Source organism: Macrobrachium nipponense, chromosome 12, assembly GCF_015104395.2.
Source record: "Macrobrachium nipponense isolate FS-2020 chromosome 12, ASM1510439v2, whole genome shotgun sequence".
Classification (NCBI taxonomy): Eukaryota; Metazoa; Arthropoda; class Malacostraca; order Decapoda; family Palaemonidae; genus Macrobrachium; species Macrobrachium nipponense.
The window spans coordinates 47,201,566-47,221,991 of record NC_087205.1 but is presented as its reverse complement, the minus strand read 5'-3'; the positions used below and the strand labels follow the sequence as shown (position 1 = coordinate 47,221,991).

The 20,426-nt window shown below is 36.1% G+C and overlaps 2 protein-coding genes across 12 annotated transcripts in view; one reads left to right on the top strand and one right to left on the bottom strand.

Annotated features, from left to right (window-relative positions):
* Positions 1–20,426, top strand: part of LOC135224515 (E3 ubiquitin-protein ligase MYCBP2-like) — a 1,655,355-nt gene that overhangs the window by 1,085,906 nt on the left and 549,023 nt on the right. The gene's annotated exons all lie outside the window — the stretch shown is intronic.
* On the bottom strand, positions 381–18,842 carry LOC135224512 (uncharacterized). Its single transcript, XM_064263555.1, has 7 exons — positions 17,767–18,842; positions 11,379–11,530; positions 10,791–10,990; positions 10,227–10,373; positions 9,133–9,208; positions 5,983–6,168; positions 381–2,710 (listed from the first exon to the last, which is right to left on the bottom strand). Exons 1-7 carry the CDS (start codon positions 18,548–18,550, stop codon positions 1,946–1,948), a joined length of 2,310 nt encoding a protein of 769 aa, XP_064119625.1. The 5' UTR covers positions 18,551–18,842; the 3' UTR covers positions 381–1,945.

Here is a 20,426-nt window from a genome sequence, read left to right as displayed (position 1 = left end):
GTCACTGCCGCTGCCATCTCTTAGAATCATCGCATAACAATGGCGCCTTACGTGCACGCGATCGTCATTTGTGTCCAATCTCTCCCTTCTGTATCTATGATCTAGCCTTGTGTTGGCAGGGAATTCTGAAGTGACGTTTCTCATTAGGGTTTTCTAGATTAAATTAAAGATTTATGATTCTGTTGTTTTCAGTTTTCAAGCGCAAGACTCGTACTTCACGCACCCTAGTTCCCAGAGTGTAAAGACAGTTAGGGCCAGTTAAGCAGTTGGGGACTTATGGTCTAACGTAATAAATAAATATTGGTGGTTGTTTGTTTACGTCCGGGAAGGATATCGTCACACCTTGAAAAATGTTTTTTTGGCTAATAAATAAAACGAAGTTATCAAAATATCTAATTAATTTCAGTAAAAGTGATTTAATACATATTTCTTAATACATTATCACACCTCAAAAGTTTGAGGTAATCCTCAGTATTTCGGTGGAAGGAGGACAATTAACCAAATACATTATTCACTTACAAATAATGAAATTCGTAAAACATAACTTTTGTCAATTCAGTAATTATCACTGATATAATTTGCATATGAAAGTATGTTCTCGGTAGTGCATACGTACCATCATTCGTCATAGCTGAGCAGAGTTGCACCCAGGAAATCTTTTTACTTCTATTGCCTTCGTTTCAGTATCTTCTTCATTTTGGTATTTTCTTCTCTTCGTACAGCTCTTCCCATTGAGCAGTAAATACTGCAGTTTATTTTCTTTGTGGTTTATATCGCATCCTTCAATTTGCATTTTTGTATTGGTTGATTAGCAGTTTATTTTTTGTGACACCAGTATTAATGCCAAAGTTGTGTTTTCTACCTCGTCTTTTAGGAAGCTTCATTTGTATGTACTTGAATTGATGGGTTCAGATTTGCTTCCTGCTGCAAGACCAGTTCTGAAGCTTCGCAGACATTGGTCATTGGTGATTGTCATCTCAAAGTCACATGTTTGGGACGCTCAAAAGTGTCGTTGAGTGTCGTTTAAAATTATATTTACTGAGCTCCTTGTCATGCTTTGCCAGGAGACCGGGAGGAATTTTGTCAGAATCGTAATCTGAAGTTAGCAAAGCAATCAACTACTCTGTTTCCCCTGTCTTCACATCACAAGTATATTTTGTTCCCTCCTCAGTCCCCTTAAGTCTTTTCTCGCACATCATTGTCAGTTTATCAGGAGATTAATTCCATTCCATGTACGTACTAATTGTCAATTACAGTGGATGTCCATATCGTAACTATCATTTGCAATTGCTCTCCTCTATCTTTAGCTTCCTTTCCAGCATTTTTCAAGTCTCCACTGTGCCTTCTGCCCACAGATATAGAAAAGAGGAATGCAGCATACTATCCTGTCTTGATTTCAAATGTACACTCAAAATTAATTTTTCTTTTTTAAATTTACTACCATGTCCAGGTGACAGTGTCTCAGTCTGCTTAATTTCTGACCACTCTGCACGTTAGACAGGAGAGAAAACCAACATAACTATAAATGAAAAAAAGACTTACAATACATACAGTGCAAATTTACAAAAGTCAAAGTACTTTATTCCTCAGTAGTCTTACAGCTGGTATCCTCCTGGAAACATTTTCTATAAAGGGCAATGATGGTAGTACTTAGCTCGATCTGAATGTCACTCCTGCATGTTTTGCCGAAAAAACTTTGAAATTGGCGCATTTGAATTCAGTGTAAACATTGATTCGTATAATTTTGTTTGGTATTTGAAAATAATGACCATCCATTTTTAAATACAGAAGTTATATTTTTCCTTCATGTGTTTTCCACATGTATTTTCTGTTATGGTAAATTTGTATTAAGTTCTTTTTCTTTTCTTTTTTAACATCCACAAAATTAATCTGGGTCAGAAAGTACCAGCGTGCAATTATTTCTTGAGAAAAATTGATAGTGATATCAGTTGAATGGACATGAAGCCCGTACACCAGCTCTTTGTTGAAAATCAATGGTTGGCTCTTGATAGGAACCTCTCAAGCTAGCATTCAGTGGGTCCGTTTGTTCGTATCGTACATTTACTTCCGTTTCTTGGTAAGTCTTCACCTCGGGCACTGCAATCACCCAAGGTTGTAATTGCTTTGATCTCTCCCATGAGCTGCATGCTGAGAAAGGTGAGGACATACTCGCCGGATTGCCAGAGTTCAGTGTTGAGAAACTGTGAGAGTAGCAGCACTCACCTAAATAATTGGCCTCTTCCTTGGCTTTTTCAGCGCGTTTTGTGCATACAATGCAAACGATTATGGTTATTATGACAACTGTCACAACAGCAGCTGCTGACACTATTATAGGCAAGGGCACTGGAGCGCAGTTATTTGTCAGGTACTCTTCAATGTTGTTATATATATTAGAAGCAGCGTATCTCCTGCATGAAGAACTTTCCATTAGTTTCCTGTAGGTCAGATTGTCGTGATGACTGCTGAGGTGACTTATATCCATGAATGGGAGAAACTTTTCCTTTATTTGACACTCACACAGGATGTTAAAGTTGTTGTCCAGAATTTTTCGCTCATGGAGAGGATATCTGTTACTTATGAGAAGAGATTTGGACCCAAGTTTGAATACTGTGTTGTTCATGAACACCAGATTGGACCCACGTCCTGTTGGTGTTATTCCTACCAGTGCTTCGCTTCCTAGGTAGAATACACGATTGAACTCAAACAGTACCTGTTTATGGAAGATTTTGTATAATTAGTGATTATTGTTAATGATAATATTATATTTACATACCTAACCTAGAGTAGCATACAAAGTTATATGAGTACAGTAAGCTTTCAAACAAGTCTAAAATTCTCCTGACATTTCTTGCTTTTTCACAGTAGGTAACGCATAGGACACACGAATAACATTGTAGATGATTCGGAAGTTTAACTATTGTATTGATGCCTTAAATTAGATCTTGTGTCTCAGTCCTGGCTACTGTTAAACTTAGTGTTTAAAATAATTTTCCATTGAACGTTGGCAACTAAATTATGCCTGTGAAGTTAGTTCTTATTTATTTATTGATAATTTATGAAAAGGATGTGTCAAATGAATACGTGTAAACGTATTTAAATAGTTGAAGGAAGGTAATGATCAGTTTGACTATATGCAGTGACAAGATTCGAAATTCAAGTAATAAGCTGACATTTGCTGCTTGATATATTTGCTAGGCTAGGTCCTTATTCCGCAGAAAATTTTAAAGGTGAAAAAGTTCTTCAAACATGATGTAAGATATATCAGGGCCTCAAACGGTGTTGTCCTAAAGGACGATCTAAGATTAATGTAGTTTGAGATGACTTACATTGTATATCATAAGGACTACTGTAGGAAAGTGGAGTGTGATGTTTGTTGTTATTGAAAGAATTTCTGTACTCTGAACTCTTCTTTATTTCCTACTAATTTTGGATTATAGGTTCTCTGAAATCCTGCGGAAATTTGAACAGGAAACTCAAGAGTTTCTCATTCTTTTGACGGGCTTTAAACCAGATGGGGAGGAGAAATAGTTGCAGTGCTGACCACACACAGCTGTGCAACAAAGGTTAGTGCTGAACGCATATCTCTCCTGACCCTGGGTCGAAAGCCCGTCGGCATCAGTCGAAATATTTCCATTTCTAGTTTTGAAGGATTCCAGTAGAATTTTTATCCCAGAGTTTTGAAAAGTCGGTAAGTTAAAACATCGCTGCACGACAGTTGTATTTCGCATTTCCTTGTAACAAATAGGCATAAAAGACTAAAGGTAGGTTTACACCTACGCACTTTTGTGTTACGGGCAGTTATGGCGTGGGTCTGCAAGAAGCCGCCAGAAAGTGCACCCAAAGGTAAGGGCGGTGTCTGGCGCAGTCCACCAAAGTCGGCCAAAAGTCGTACGGAGCCGTCGGGTTTTTAAAGTTTTTCAAAATCTTGTGGGCCATCTGGCGGCCTGATGAAGTTGCACGAAACCGTAAGTGGTGTGCAACAAAAGAGGTTGGAACCCACACAGGTCTGCACAGTGCCGCGCAACACCGCACCATGAGCAGCCCGGTGCGGGTTCATACCTCCCATGAGGGAGTGTTACGGTGTGATGTTACGGCGGCATGCGGCGCCTGTGCGGTGCCCTTCATACACGATTAATACATGCCGTGCACATGTTGCGGTGCGTGCGGCATGCGTGCTGCGTGAATAGGAGGACAATGACCCTGACACAACGGAGTGATACAAGAACACAATGTATAAATAAATACACAATTTTTTTCCTAATAATAAATGTTTTTGTATATTTTATACCATTCATAATGTTTCTTTTTGTAATAAATATGTTGAAATATTGACTTGCGTTTACATTTTCCTTATTTATGCTCAATTTATGTCATGACAATATATATGATGATATGATTGGGTAAAATGAAATTGAATAATAAAATAGAATAATAACATGAAGAAATATAACAGGAAATATAACATGAAATATGATATCTGAAAAATGAAATATGAAATAAATAGAACTCGGAAAATAACTTGAACTATAGAATGAAATGTAACATGAAATAAATAGGGCCATCTAATGATTTGATAACATACAAGGTAAAGAACAATAATATAATATTGAGAACATGATCAAATGAACATGAACACATACAAATGATAATGAAACAATAATTAACATTGACTGGACATGGTTATTAATAGGGTAACAATGAAAAATCAGTAACAGACTAAAGACATATTAACTTCAGTAGATAATATATGATATTTGCAGTTGAAAATGTTATGATATAAAATAAGTCACAACTTCATTTTCTTACATTCTATGCTTTTCATGTTTTAGTAAGTATTTTTGTTATGTCCATCATTTGCTTCTCATTTGGAATTCCCAAGTTCGAGAGAGAGAGAGGATTAGGAATGCCCTCATTGAGTACTCAGTACCATCCCCCTTTACTTTTAGAAGCAGTGGTTTTTTTATATCCTGCTCTTATTTTTGAGAGGTGGGTAAATGTATCATGTGAGGTTGGGGGGGGTATTATTTTTGAGAGGTGGGTAAATGTATCATGTGAGGTTGTGGGGGGGTATTATTTTTGAGAGGTGGGTATATGTATCATGCGAGGTGGGGGGAGGGGCCTCTTACTTTTGAGAAGTGGGTGTATGTAACATGTGAGGTTGGGGGTTCACATTTTTGAGAGGTGGGTGTATGTATCATGTGAGGTTTGGGGGGAAGGCTCTTATTTTTAAGAGGTGGGTGTAGTATGTATCATGTGAGGTTGGCGGCCAGGTTGAGGTGCATGTGCAACAATCATGCAACGTTCCACGTATTGTCTCATGCACATGTGCTCGCGCACTGCAACAACACTGCAAGCCACACGCAACACACCGCTACACGGAGTAACAAAGCCACAAGAGGGTGTGCCACGGCATATGAACCTGCACCATAAAACAGCACAACGCTGTAACACTGCGCCAGACACTGGAACGTCACCGCAACAACACGCCATAACATGCCCATAACACAACGCACGGGTCCGCAGCATGCCGCCCAATAACGACCATTTTGACTCACATTGCGTCAATTTTCTGGCGGCTTCTTGCGGACCCACGCCATAACTGCCCGTAACACCAAAGTGCGTAGGTGTAAACCTACCTTAAGACACACTTCAAGCCAAAACTCTCAGCTAGTCCTGGTGATGTATTTACTGTAGATCAATATTTTGCGTTAGTTTCTTCCTAAAGATACTTTTTCTCTTTATTTGAACCATCTTTCAACTACAATTCCTTTGATCGAAATATGAAAAATTGTTGGCAGCATGCTTCAGTTTGCTGGCATCGTTCAAAAATATAACTGACCATGTTAGGAGTAGTTGCAAGGAAAGTAATGGTGACTGTATTGTTTGCATATTTTGAGAAGACCAAATTTTTTAATACAGGAGACGCTGTCTTACCGATATGAAAGTCACTTTGAAACGTATTTTGAACTTAGCCATACTTACTTGGGTATTAGAGGCGATTTCCAGTGATCTGTTTTCAATGGCCGTGAAAACGTTGTTTGAAAAGATAACCAGCATTTGGCTGCGAAGGCAGATGGTGTGGGGCATCAGCTTAGGAAGGTGGTTGCTTTCCATGACCCAGTCTTCATAGACATCCACATGAAAACTGTGCTCTTCCATAACTTTCACCTGCAAGCAGACCATATTAGAATTTGCATTAGTGGAATTTTTTTTATTCTAAATGCTATAATAGTTTTGCCAAATCTCCGCAGAATGAAGTGGAACTTTTCTTCACTTTCTGGTGGGGTCTGCCGGTCGCATTTTTCTGAAGTTTGTTGGTACTAGTATAAACACACTCCGCCCCCTTAGCGTATTACCAACAACAATTGCATAAATAATCTTTGAAGTATACCTATTGCGCATTTGTAGCTGTTTGAACGAAGGGTACTTTATAAGCAATTAATGCATATATTACAAGATATGGCCTTATGGCATTACGTTTTCTCCCTTCTTAAGGTACACTGCATAAAAGGCACGTGCAATAAGGTTAGGGGAATGGTAAAAATTGCTGAGAATTTCTATACAATGCTGTACAATAGTGATATAGGAAATAACTTTGTCGATAGAAATAATGAAACACCGGAGCCGGTACCAAAAGTAACAGCAGGAGAAGTAAAGAAAACATTAAAAGGCATGGAAAGAAACAAAGCAGCAGGAGAAGATGGCCTAACAATTTTTTTTTTTTTTAATTATTATAGATGGAGGTGATTTCATAATAGTAAAACTCGCTGAACTTTACACAAAATGTTTACAACAATGCTTTATACCTACAGCCTGGAAAAACTTTATCATCATATTAATTCACAAAAAGGGAGGCACAAAAGACCTGAAAAATTAACGCCCAGTAAGTTTACTCTCAGTAATAAATAAAATATTAACAAAGAACGTATTAGGCCGAATAGAAAGACTGCTAGACTTTAATCAACCAAGAGAGCAGGTAGGTTTTAGAAGCGGGTATTCAACAACTGACCACATTCGTGTAGATCAGGTGAATCAAGGGAGGAATTACAAAAGATGACGGAAGATTTGAATAGAGGAAACAGAAATGTAGTACTGAAAATTAATATGAGTAAAACTAATATAATGTTCAATGAAAATGCAGAGAAAACAAATAAGGGTTATGGACGAACCTCTAGAGTTTGTTGATGAATATACGTATATAGGACAGACAGTAAGTGTATCCCTAGGGCATGAGACCGAAATTAAAAGAAGGATAAGCATGGAATGGAGAGATTTTGGTAAACAAAATGGGATTATGAAAAATAAAATACCACTTTCTCTAAAAAAAAAATATTTAAAAAGATGGTCTTACCAGTAACTTATGTATCAGAAACTTCGAGCCTTACTAAAGCCTTGGAACATAAGCTAGTTTAACTCAAAAAGCTATGGAAAGAATAATGATGGGAATAACACTGTGAGACAGAAAAAGAGCAACATGGACACGAGAGCAAACTAAAGTAGAGGATATTTTAACAACAAATAAGAAAAAGAAATGGGCGTGGGCAGGACATTTAATGAGTATGTTTGATAATAGATGGACAAAAAAGAATAACAGAATGGGTCCATAGAGATTGCAAACGAAGAACTCTCCTTGCACAACATCATCAAGCCTCTTTGGAATCTTATGCTTGAGAGGGAGAGTCACTAGTTCCAGTTCACACACTTCAATTATCTCTTGTGGAACTTGAAAAATGTCCTTAAACTTGTTTGTACGGGGGAATTTGAGATCTTCTGCAGATGCTTTTGACAGCAGCAAGCATTCCATTAACTGGGACTTTTGAACCTTGAAGAGCATTATTAAGACATTGTGGTGAATGTTTTATATGCTGGAAGAAGCATGTCCAGCAGTGTATCTGTATCGCGTATTGCCTTTAGCCTAGCGATAGTGTAGCTTCCAAAGAGAACCATTCTATTTTCAGTGTACCATTTTGCTAGTTTTAACTTTAAAACCTAATATATTTGTAGAACAAAAAATTGGCTCATAGGAAAATTAAATGCTTCAGACGCAAGAAAGGTGATAAAATCACAGGCAGCTGCTGCAAGCGCTTGCATTTGTCGACTTTGTATATGTAAACAGTGTGATACGTCAGTCAAAATTTGAATGAATATTTAATCTGACCATGAACCTAATGAAAAAATGCATAACTATTTCTTTATTATTATATTTTATAATTGTGTTGAGTATATATTTTATAACTATAAATAGCTTCATTTCCAGTACCTGTTATATAAAACATGGAAGAAAAAAAAGAAAAAAAAGAGGGGGGGGGGCGGACAATTGATATGTTGTCCTCCCACCCATGAATAAAAAGTTGGGGGGGACTTCGCAGAAGACGCCCATGGTGTTAATGAAGGTTAGGAATAAAAAGTGAGCATGGCCAGGTCAATTTTGCACATTATCGCAACGACAGACGCATTTTTCCTAGGACGTTTATTGGTATTAAAAACGGGCATTGTAATAAATGAATATACCTTAAACTTGATGCCAATAGGTTACTTTGTTTTAGTATTCATAAATACGTATTACCAAAGTCATAGAATATACCTGTATATATATGTCTTAGCTAAATATGATGTAAAAATGTTATGCATTCAAATTCATTATCTCCACTTTGTGAGAAGGAATTTAGACAACGTTGGCACGGTGTACAGTGTTACCATTCACCTAAATTCATTTCACATGTGCCTTTTGTGCAGTGTACCTTAAGAAGGGAGAAAACCTAACGTAAGGCCATATCTTGTATAGTATATGTATTAATTGCTTGTAAGGTACCCTTCGTTCAAATAGCTACAAGTGTGCTATAGGTATATTTTCAAAGGTTATTTATACAACCATTGTTGGTAATACGCTATGGGGCGGAGCGTGTTTATGCTAGTACAAACTTAAGAAAAAGGCCTCCCGTAGTCCATTACCGTCGAGTACAGCTGCATACAGGAGACCATGACATTATTTTCATTTATAATTGTCCATACTTTTAAAAGTGCATTGACTATGAATAAAAATACCGCTCTCTCTCAAAGGAAATTTTGTAGCGTCAATGTTTGAACACAAGTTTTCATAGGAAGTGACAAAAGTGAAGAGGAAATACTTACTTGACTGTGTGACATTTTGAAGTACAAAAGGCGGGCCTGTGTGAGTGCGTAGCTGCGTATGGTTGAAATGTTGCATCTGTGGCAAAGATTTGTAGAAGTATCTAGTCAGTTACGTGATCAACTAAAGAGCAAGAAAGTTATACAGGAATCCTTCACTCCCTGGAGGAGGGAACAAATAATTGGGAGTCACATCAATCTGTGATAGACTGGCTCGTTGAAGTAGACTTTCCTGACATGTTATGGCCAACGGTCACCAGACAGTATTGTATAGCAGCTTTATGTAGGTTATCCGTGTTCAGATTAAGATATGTGATTTTTTGAATTCTTAGTGAATGGGAACTCTGTGTGGTTATTTCCTGTTTATGAAGAATATATTTTATGATCGATAGTGTTATCCAGAAAGTATGTAACAACATTTTCATTCATTACTCTCATTGTGTTAGTGTTTCATGAGGCCTTGAGAAAATCTCAGAATTTGGCCTCGCAATGTTATTAGCTTTAGATAAGAGTTGAAGCACAAAATTTAAAACAATGAGATGGGAAAATATTTTCACTGTTAAGTAATACTGTAGTCTTTTAACAATTTTCAGACTACTCCATAAGTTGTTCATATTAGACCTGGTTCGGGTTAGTTCAGATTGTGGCATTGTATATCATATACCATTGACTACTAAGAAAAAATGGATTAGTTTAGGGATGACGGTAAATTTCATTTGCGAAGTGCCCTGGTAAGACTGATAAGCATTTCCTGTCCGGTCTTGCGGAGAGAGTGGCCATTTAGAATAAAATGGATAATATTCTGAGAAAAATGATTAAAGAAAAAGAATAAAATGTGGCCTGCCGTAGTTAACGTCGTTTAAGATGGAAATGTTTTTACCACACTACTGCACATAAAAGGGAGTTCATATATGTACTTCCCATTTTTGCTCTTTGTCAGTCAAGAAAAACCTGATGAATGATGTCGTAGGATGATTTAAATGAATTGGAAACATTTCACACTATTATCAATAAGGTATGAACTTTTAAATGTTAAACTAGAAGTATCTTTATTCTTTCATAATTATGGTGTATTTTACGAGGCCAATACCTCTTACCTTATTATCTGGAGTGTCAAAAATCTTGTGTTTTCTAAGTCAATGTCATTTTTCTGGTCTTCACTTCTGGCGTATTGAGTGAATGTTTCAGTTGGGATCTCTGTTATGTTACAGTCAGTGAATGATACAGCAACTTCTCGATTTGACCTGGAAAAACAAAACCATCAGGAAGAAGAAGAAGAATCGAGTTACCGCACACATTTTCAATAACGACCTTGATATAGAACAGTGTTGGATGTAGTATTATTAGAATTGACAAATGAGGTTCCAAATAACATATTTTGTGAAAACCTTGGTTAAATGTTTTTGACTTTTTACAAAAACCAGAAATAATGCTGTATGATATTCTTCATGTACAAAATGTAAATGGCAAGCATTTTCATGATGTGAATTTCTTTCTCTCATACTAATTAATGTTCGATTCTCCATCTCCTAAACTGGAGAAGTTACTCCGGGTCAAAGACCAAACCGTGACAGAAATAATACTAGAATGGACTGAATGGTAATTGTGTTTTGATGCTAAATAAGCGGAGAGAAAATGGAGATAATTCATTCACGTCTCACCTTGCCTTGGCATCAAAAAGTAGAGATTCTTTCACCAACTGAACTTGGTTGATATTTGTAAACTGTATATTACGGAGCTCTAGATCTTGATTATCAAAAGTGCCTTTCATTATTTTCACGCTGTCAAAGTCTGCTATTTTGAGGAATGTTGCTGTCTTGGGAATCATACCGCTGTGCAGCTCCAGATGGTGCACTGAACCCTGTTGCCAAGAAGAAAAATGTCAATGTTTTTTGCAGAGATTTTGATTTAAAAAAATGAATGTTGCTTTATTACTGTTAGTGAAAGAGAAGTGTTGAACGTGGTTAAGAATGCTCTCTCATAAATAAAAGTATACACTGCATTCACTTTGGAAATCTTGAACAGTTTTGCGTAGATTTACTTCGGGAAATTGTTTGGCTTGAGGCGGCATGCCACTAGTGCCTTAGGCAAATTTTATCTTTAAGGAAAGAGTTAACAGTGGCTGTTGAGGTGATGACAACAAGAGATTCTGAAACTCTCTACCTTTCAAGAATAATAGCCAAGGCCATATTTATAGTTTTTCATAATACTCCTCATTTTCATAAACTTACTTTCAACTGGATACTTACTTGACGCACGTGCTGATGTTTGCAAAAGACGTTCGTTTTCTCAGAGTCGCAAAGACAAGATGAGCAGAGATTAGTTGTATTTTCTGTTTCCGCATTTTGACTGTTGCCTTGAAGGGGGTTCTCGGATCGAGGCGAATGAGAGTGGTCGTCTTCTGCTTTGATGAAATGATTCATTTATTAATGCTTCTCATTGAACATATTATGAGGCAATATATCTTATGGTAGGTTCTACTTTGTAATATTGGTGGGTACCTTTATTATAAACAAAAATACGTAAGTATGTGCTGAATGACACATCATTTCGAGACTTTTTTTTTTTTTAACATGGGAATTGTCAAGTTTCTTCTCATAAAGGCAACTATTTGGGAGGGCTAGATGTGAGGGTTACTCACAAATAGAAAGAATTGGAAGTTTGTACAGCGATGCGACAAGGAAACTAAGATTTTTTTACTCTCGGTCGTTGGTGTATTAAGGAATGCGTACAAATTATAATGCTGAGATTTTACTAGTTATGCATGTCTAGAAGAATGAAAGCTAATTGCTGATTGACAGTTTCCAGTAAATGAGGTCAATACAGTCTCCAGTCGCTAATTAGATTAGCTCCTAGTTATTTTTGAAATAGATCTGTTGGTTATGCCTAGCACAATATGTCGCATTCAGATGTTGTTTTCGACATACATGATATGTTTGATATGTAATTAAAATATTAATATCATTCCCAAATTTTAAAATAATTTTTGTGGGGAAAAATTCTAAATTATTAGGGATTTCAGATTTTTAAGAATTCGTTCCCTGGACCTTTGCATTTGCACACATCTAGTGAATGTGGACGGTTGATTTCGTATATTTGATATATAGAGGGTGTCCATAAAGTATCTTTATAATTTAAAGAAATATATTACAAAATCAAGTGAACAGACAGATATGTGACCATTTCTACAAACTGAGGAGTAGATAATGATTTTTTCTGCTTATAATGCATCTCTATTTGGGTACCAATAGTTGCACGAAGCACAGCAAGACACTACTCGATTCTTGCCATATTCACCGTAACAGTTCCATCATTCAGTGATCTTTTGCTTGATATCAGTGGTGCTCAATATCTCTGTTCGATATACAGGATGTATAACAACCCCACAGAAAGAAGTGCAGGGTAGTGATATCTGGTGAACAAGGTGGCCACGGAATTGGGCCATCCCTTTCAATCCACCGGTCTCAATATGTTGGATAGGAACCCATAAACATGCGTTCTCCAATGTGGTGATGCACCACCTTGCTGGAAAATGATGGTTGGTTGAAGGTCATCTAGCCTTGGTGCCACATATTCAGGCAAAAGGTCGAGGTAAACATCTGCAGTAATTGACATCTAGTTGAAGAAAAATGGGCCAATGATTTAATTGCACATGATTCACAACCATACAGTCACCTTTGGACAATCTCAGTGAAGTTCCCTAGTCACAGGGGGATGTTCTGATCCCTAGATTCTCATATTTTGTGTGTTCATTCTTGCTGATCTGATTATAGCTAACAAAATTGATATCCTGCCGAGGGAAAGGTTTGAAAAATCCGCAGACTTAGTAACTGTCTGCTGAGCCAAAGAAGTGGTGAAAAATCCAAAGAATTTCATACAGCAGTCACTGTAGGGCCATTAGAGGTCACTGCTGACCTACTGATCATGTAAGGTTGTATTGTCATTGGACTGAGTAACCAAGCAAAATTTCAAGTCCACCGGATGAAGGGAATAGGTCGAAAATTGAAGTTTTGACCAAACAGACAGACAGGTTCAGAAGTCAAGTTGAATAAAATCATGTTGAAATATATTTCTTTTTTATATTTTTCTATACATGATTAGATTTAAGAAAATCCTGATGACTAAAAAAAAAAGACTTTTCACATTTTAGTGCATTTTAATAAAAGCTTGTGTTAATTATTTTCCTTTTCTGAGAGTCCAAATTACCATAGACTAACCTCTTGTCCTCGGTCTCTTTATCCCATCTTCTAGTTATAAACTTAAAAGATAAAAGTAAAAGAGAAAGATAAAAGTATCGTTGGTCTGGACCGTAATGCCGCTATATCCGTTGAGTAAACACGTAGGCTGCAGCCGTGAACCACCGAATGAGAAGCAGCTGTTTTGCTATGAGCTGGCCAAAACCGCGAGCAAGAAATGACTAGTGTGATACCAACTTTAGCCATTGAACAGATTTTGGAAGGGGAGAATGAAACAAGTAGGAGAGGAGGGAGGATGAAAGCTCTGAATTTGCCTCTACTGTGTTTGTGGGTGAAAGAATCGTTGACTGAAATAGATACAAATCTGATAGTTGAAGCATTTAAAAAATGTGGATTAGAAAAAGCGTTGTAAGGAAGTGAAGACGATGCCTTATGCGAAGGTGAAGGAGAAGAGGATGAAAATATCACAGAATTGGAAGGTGATCATTTGGACGACTTTCTTTAGCAAGTATAAAAAAATCCTTAATCAACTGATTTGGAAATTATAGCTGAGTGCCTAGTCTAGAAGAACTAAAAATCTTTTAACTAACCAATGCATATAGGGCCTGACCACTATGTTTGTATTTTGTAATACAAGAGTAATTATGAGAATATATGCAATATTATTAGATACAGTGAAGTAAAGCATTACTTTTGAAAAGGTTCATTGTTTTCCCGCGCTGTAGTTTACCGTATTCAGCCGATTTGGAAAGTATAGACGGTAGTCTCGGTCAGGAGTAATAGATCTATTGATCCTGGTGTCAATCAGCTAAAAATTTTATAAACGTAAACAATGGAAAAGAGGCAGCAGTACTACATTAGTAATTTCATATCTCATGTATGATGCGGATCCCTAAAAATTAGCTTCAAAATTGTCTTCAAAAGTCCCATGATATGTGATATATATATATATATATATATATATATATATATATATATATATATTATATGTATGTATATATATATATATATATATATATATATATATATATATATATATATATATATATATATATATATATATATCGTACGGATAAAGTCATTATTTATTAAGTAGCTAGTTCTCATATCGAACTCACACACCTCCTCCGTCCAATTGTACCTATCTTGAAATGTTTTCTCCGCCGCTTTCCTTTCCCTCTCATGTCATTCCGTTTTCAACTTGTAGTATAGCAGTTGCTTAAGTGGAATTGTCTTGTTTTATTGTATATTTTTAGTTTGTTAAGACTCTTATAGTCATTATTTTTATTCCAATTATTTCTAATTTGTTTGTTTTTCTCTCTCAGCCTTGAAGATATAACGATGTTGTTAAGAAACGCGTTGGCTAATAAATGTCATCTTGGATAGCCTGCATCTTCTTGTCACCTTGTTCGATGTATATTTTATATATATATATATATATATATATATATATATATATATATATATATATATATATATATAATTATCACACATACATACATACACACCCACACACACTTATATAGCTACTTTTTCACACCGAAGGTTCTCAGTCATTCGTTCTACTTTTTTTTTTAGTGAAAGGCTCCTTATATGCAGAGGGTGAGACAAGTTCATTCTATGCCAGCCGTGTAGCTACATTACACAATCGGGAGGCTTTGCCCCAAGTGATTTCTTACTGTTTTGCAATATTTGTGATTAATAAAGATAAAACTGCAATGAGCATGATATGCATCGATTATCATAAACTTCGTTACTAACAGATTAAAAAAAATTATATGGTTGCATTCTATATATAATATATATATATATATATATATCTATATATATATATATATATATATATATCACACTTATCCCCTTAAAATGGTACCGATATGTCGATGATATCTTAGTAGTCTTACCTAGTGGTATCGATGTAAATGATTTACTGTCTAAATTGAATAATTTAGTGCCATCCATAAAATTCACTGTTGAAATTGAAAATAACAATGTCATCCCTTTCCTAGATGTATTAATACATAGAGAATCTTTCCAATGCAAATTCAGTATTTATAGAAAACCCACAAATAATTTAACATATGTACATTTTTATTCTGGCCACCATCTTAATATTAAAATTTCAATTTTTCTTCTATGTTCCTACGCACTTTGCGTATCACGAGTCCACAATACCTGGACCAAGAAATAGAATACATAAAAAAGATAGGAAACGATCTCTGCTACCCACCTCATTTAATTGATTTATGTTCTAATCAAAAAGCTCATAAAAAGTTTTATAATGTTGCTATTAATGAAAAAGAAATCCCTAAAAATGTACTTAGCTTACCTTATTTTCGTGGATTTGGAAACCATAAAATCAATATTTAAATCATTAAATGTTAATGTAGTGTTCTCTTATAACAATACCATTAAAGATATGCTAATTAAGAATAGTCCGTAACAAATAACAACATCATTTACAAAATTCCTTGTAAGGATTGCCCATCGTTTTACGTTGGTCAGTCTAGTAAAAATTTATGTGTTCAGGTTAAGCAGCATATGTATTCAGTTAGAACAGCCCAGACTTCAAATGCACTGTTTTATCCATCTGAGTGAAAAATCTCATTGTATTAATTGGGGTGATGCCTCGGTAATTGCTAGATCTAATGATTATGTTTCAAGAAATTTACTGGAATCGGCAATTATACAAATCACTAATAAAAACAACCTAAATCTTAGTCTGGGAATGTACCATTTGGACCCATAATATTTGTAAGATGTTTATGAAGGACCTCAAAATAAATGAACAACTAATAAATTAGTCCCACATGTATATAGTTCTTAATTCTCTCTCTCTCTCTCTCTCTCTCTCTCTCTCTCTCTCTCTCTCTCTGTCTTTCTCTCTCTCTCTCTCTCTGTCTTTTCTCTCTCTCTCTCTCTCTCTCTCTCTCTCTCCCTCTCTCTCTCTCTCTCTCTCTCTCTCTCTCTCTCTCTCTCTCTCTGTTCGATATTTTCTCTCCCTCTTTCTCTTGCTCGATATATATATATATATATATATATATATATATATATATATATATATATATATATTTATATTTTCTTTCGTCTTTTCATTAATAATAATTTTTTGTTGGGAAAATTTGTGTAAAATTCATGATATTAAATTGTATATGCTCCTGTGTTGTTTTCAAAATGTACTGTTTTTCTGGAAGAATCACTTGTTTACCGCGGGTATCCTTCAAGGTGTGGCTAGCCTATGACTCCTCCTCCTCTCTGTAGAGTGAAAATCGCCCTTATGGCTTAATTTGGTAGTGTCAGTTTGTATATTAAGCCTTCTTTTTGACTATGGTGTTCTTTGTAAAACCAGTATGCCTCAGTAAAGGGTCCGAATAGGACCGAAAGTACTCGGCCAACTCGTTTTTTCATTTTTTTCCTTCGTGGCAAAAAAACCTTTATTTATATATCTATATATATATATATATATATATATATATATATATATATACATATATATATATATATATATATATATATATATATTAGATATATATATATATATATATATATATATATATATATATATATTATATATATATGTATATGGTGAGTTATTACAAAGTTGGCGCGTTAAATAATTCATTGGTTAGAGAATGCAACCATATCATTTTTTCTTAATCTGATGTTAGTAACGAAGTTGATGATCATCGACGCATATCATGCTCATTGCAGTTTTATCTTTATTAATCACAAATATTGCAAAACAGTAAGAAATCACTTGGGGCAAAGCCTCCCGATTGTGTAATGTAGCTACACGACTAGTATAGAATGAACTTTTTTCATCCTTTGCATATAAAGAATCTTTCACTAAAAGAAAGTAGAAAGAATTAATGATTGAGAACCTTCGGGGTGAAAGGGTAGCCAGAGAGAGACTGCAGGTCAACAAGACACAGACTGTAGCATGCATGAGAAAAACCGGTTGGCATTCACTATTTGAAAGACGTCCAGTGAAAATTAGAACGTGAACATTAGATGCATGGGACTAACATTTAGGAAAACATGTGCTGTTAAATGTCTTCTCAAGATAAATACTGTTAATATAGACGTCCAATATTTATCTTGGTCATATTGTTATGGAAATGTAGTGACGTTTGTATTGGTGTGCATTATTACTCGGAGTCATTTATTTGCCTTATCTTCAAGATAACAAAAGAATGTGATTGTGAGGTTTGTTGTTGTTATTAACGCTTTTATTGTTCTCGATGTTGGGTTAGTAAGTGGCCATTAATTTCGTGAGCTTGGGCAGAAGTTCGATGGTGATTAACATTGATATTAGAGCTTCCATTCTTGAACCGAGTGTGATTTATTGGAAGTTATATTGCCAGAGAGACTGTAGCTTCAGCCATCCCGTGGTTGCCAATAATGTTGTAAGGATATATCGTAATAAAGTTCACTCACTTACCGTCAAAACGTAAAGCCTCAAAGGTATCTGTGTCTGGGGAATGATGAGAGCCATTCAATGGCACATCTTGGTCAAGAGTTGAGTCAGCGTTGCCGTTAGACACCGTCTTGTGGTGGACATCAACAATAGATGTGGTTCTAGTTGAGTTACCTGTTATAGTAAGTTTGATCATTTCTGTTACAGCCCTGTTTTTTTCCTTATTTATATCAGGAACATTATTTTGTGCTGGACCTGGAGTGATGACTGCCATTTCAGTATCTATGTTACCCACTGTGGCTAGAGTGTCCTGAGGGAACGCATCCTTGTTCTGCGCAGCTGCTTTTCCTGCTAAGGTATCAAAGGGGGTTAATTCCGTGATATGATCGTCAGTGTCTGTACTGGAGTGAGTTCCTGAGCTATTGTTCACAACAGTATTTCGTATTGTAGTCATTCTATCCGTGGATTTGGTAGGATTTCTTGCCGTTTCATTGACATTCGATCCGTCTTCTTGGAAGGAGACTGCAGGTGTTGAATATGAGTAATATCCACTGTCTTCATTATATTCAATGCTTTGCAGTGTAACATTAATCATTGGAGATGTATTATTAGCAGCTGAAGAAACATTGTGCGGTGGCTCCTCCTCTTCGTTAGATTTACGAAGTAAGGTCGCTTTGCCTCGGATGCCTGAGGGCGTCGCTGCTGATGCGTCTTCATTCCAGTTTTGATGGGTGGTGTTTTGAGCGTGGATGCCAAGAGCCCCGAATAGGGCTATTGTACAAAAGATTTGAACCATCGCAGATTCCATCTATTATGTACGTTTTTCACTTGGGTCTTTCACACACGCAAATGTTTTTTAAGTTAACGAACGCAAATGTTTTTTAAGTTAACGAACTTTTTGTTAGCTTTCTGATAACATCAGCGCACTTATAAACCAATCAGTCTTTAACATGGGACCACCATAGAGCTCTGAAATCTGACTGTGTGGGTCTCTAGTTTGCGTGACCTCAGTGCTGGCTCAGAGGACTCTGCGAAATCCCGTCATTTCTCGGTATCATTCGTGCGTCAGAATGTCGTGAGCGACAGTCCACTAGGATATGATGTCACACTGGCCATTCTTGAACCTCCTTTGTCTCCCAGGATTATATCTTCAGTAACTTTCTCCACTCGCATTCCATTGATTTCAGTTTTATTATCAGTGTTTGCTTTCTCTTTTCACGTGTTCATAGTCCAGGACTCTTTTATTTTATTTATTCATACAATGAAAATGCGTAAATTATGGTGAAATAAGTTATTATTCCAATGATGAACGATAAAGATATTTTTATATCTAGGAGTATGCTTGCCCATGACAAATGGACAATGAACGGATACAACATGACAGTCTTTTTGTTATTTTCAGACTAAGTTTTTTCTCCCAAATTATTGTCATAACATAAACAACCTTCAAAGTGAAAGGGGTAAACCATCCCCTGTCATCGGTCCCTGCGTGGATATCCGCTCAACCCTCTTAACACACACACACACACGCACACACACACGAGCGCATATATATATATATATATATATATATATATATATATATATATATATATATATAATTCTCTCTCTCTCTCTCTCTCTCGCTCTCTCTCTCTCTCTCTCACCTCTCTCTCTCACAGAAAATCTGGTAAACATTTTGAAAGAAACAGTACTACGAGGCGTAAAAGACATTATCAAAACGTGTAGGATAATGAATGTAGGACTGCACTTGCTGTTTTTAGACCGAGAAGCCGTGCCAGGTAATGGATGGCCTAATCTCAAAAACTTTTCATTATGCATTTTTTTGTTTACGTTTAGAAGGTTATTGTGATATACTACGACTCCGGGTTGTACAGTGACAATAATTCATATAACTAACTGGCTTACATGTGTACTAAATTGTACATTCTATCGAAATTTTAAAGTGAGCTTTTCTTGCGTGAATATTAAAAGATTTACGTAATGAGAGTGTACTATATTGTACTAATTTTTAATTGAACTGTATTTTTACACTAATGGTCTTATTTTTCTGCATATTTTCCTACTCCTATGAGGGGTCGATGTTTCCGACCCTATATATATATGAAGAGGCAGCTGTATGCGTATGCAAAGCTAATGCAGTAGTTATGCTAAGAAAGTAATTGGTCAAACTAAGACATATGTTATGGCTTTAAATTCTCTATCTCCGATAGAAACTTATGCTAAGAATGTAGCACCTGTACCTGGTTTAAAAGTAAGAAATCCTGAGACTAAGATCCTATCATCTGTTTTAGGCGCTCAGCCTGCTAGGGTTGAAGCCCCCCTCTTTAAGGAAGATGTGCCTACTAACACAGTAGAATCATCTCCAACTGATGAGGCCTTCCCTTTGTCTATCCCATCTCTGCAACAAGAAATCGGCAACGAAGAAATGGAACAAGAACAAGCCAAAGGTCTAAAGAGAGTAAGAACTTAGTGAGGCCATCAATGAGGGTACGTCTGCCTCAGGAACGGCCAAGGAATCAAGTTCCTTGGATACTGAGAATATTGGTGTAGAGGTCCACTCTGCTCCATATCAGAAGGCTAATAAAAAACATAACAGATCTAATCATAAGCCTCATATATCAAGACAATCTAGAGAAACTCCTATAAAGTCCCATACAGAAAATAAATCAAAGGAATAGTAT

Coding starts and splice junctions, on each gene's coding strand:
- LOC135224512 (XM_064263555.1), bottom strand. CDS start 18,550: ATGGAATCTGCGATGGTTCAAATCTTTTGTACAATAGCCCTATTCGGG. Junction 11,531..17,766: donor TGAGGCTTTACGTTTTGACG/GTAAGTGAGTGA, acceptor TCATCAAAGCAG/AAGACGACCACTCTCATTCG. Junction 2,711..5,982: donor AAATCGCCTCTAATACCCAA/GTAAGTATGGCT, acceptor TTCCATAAACAG/GTACTGTTTGAGTTCAATCG.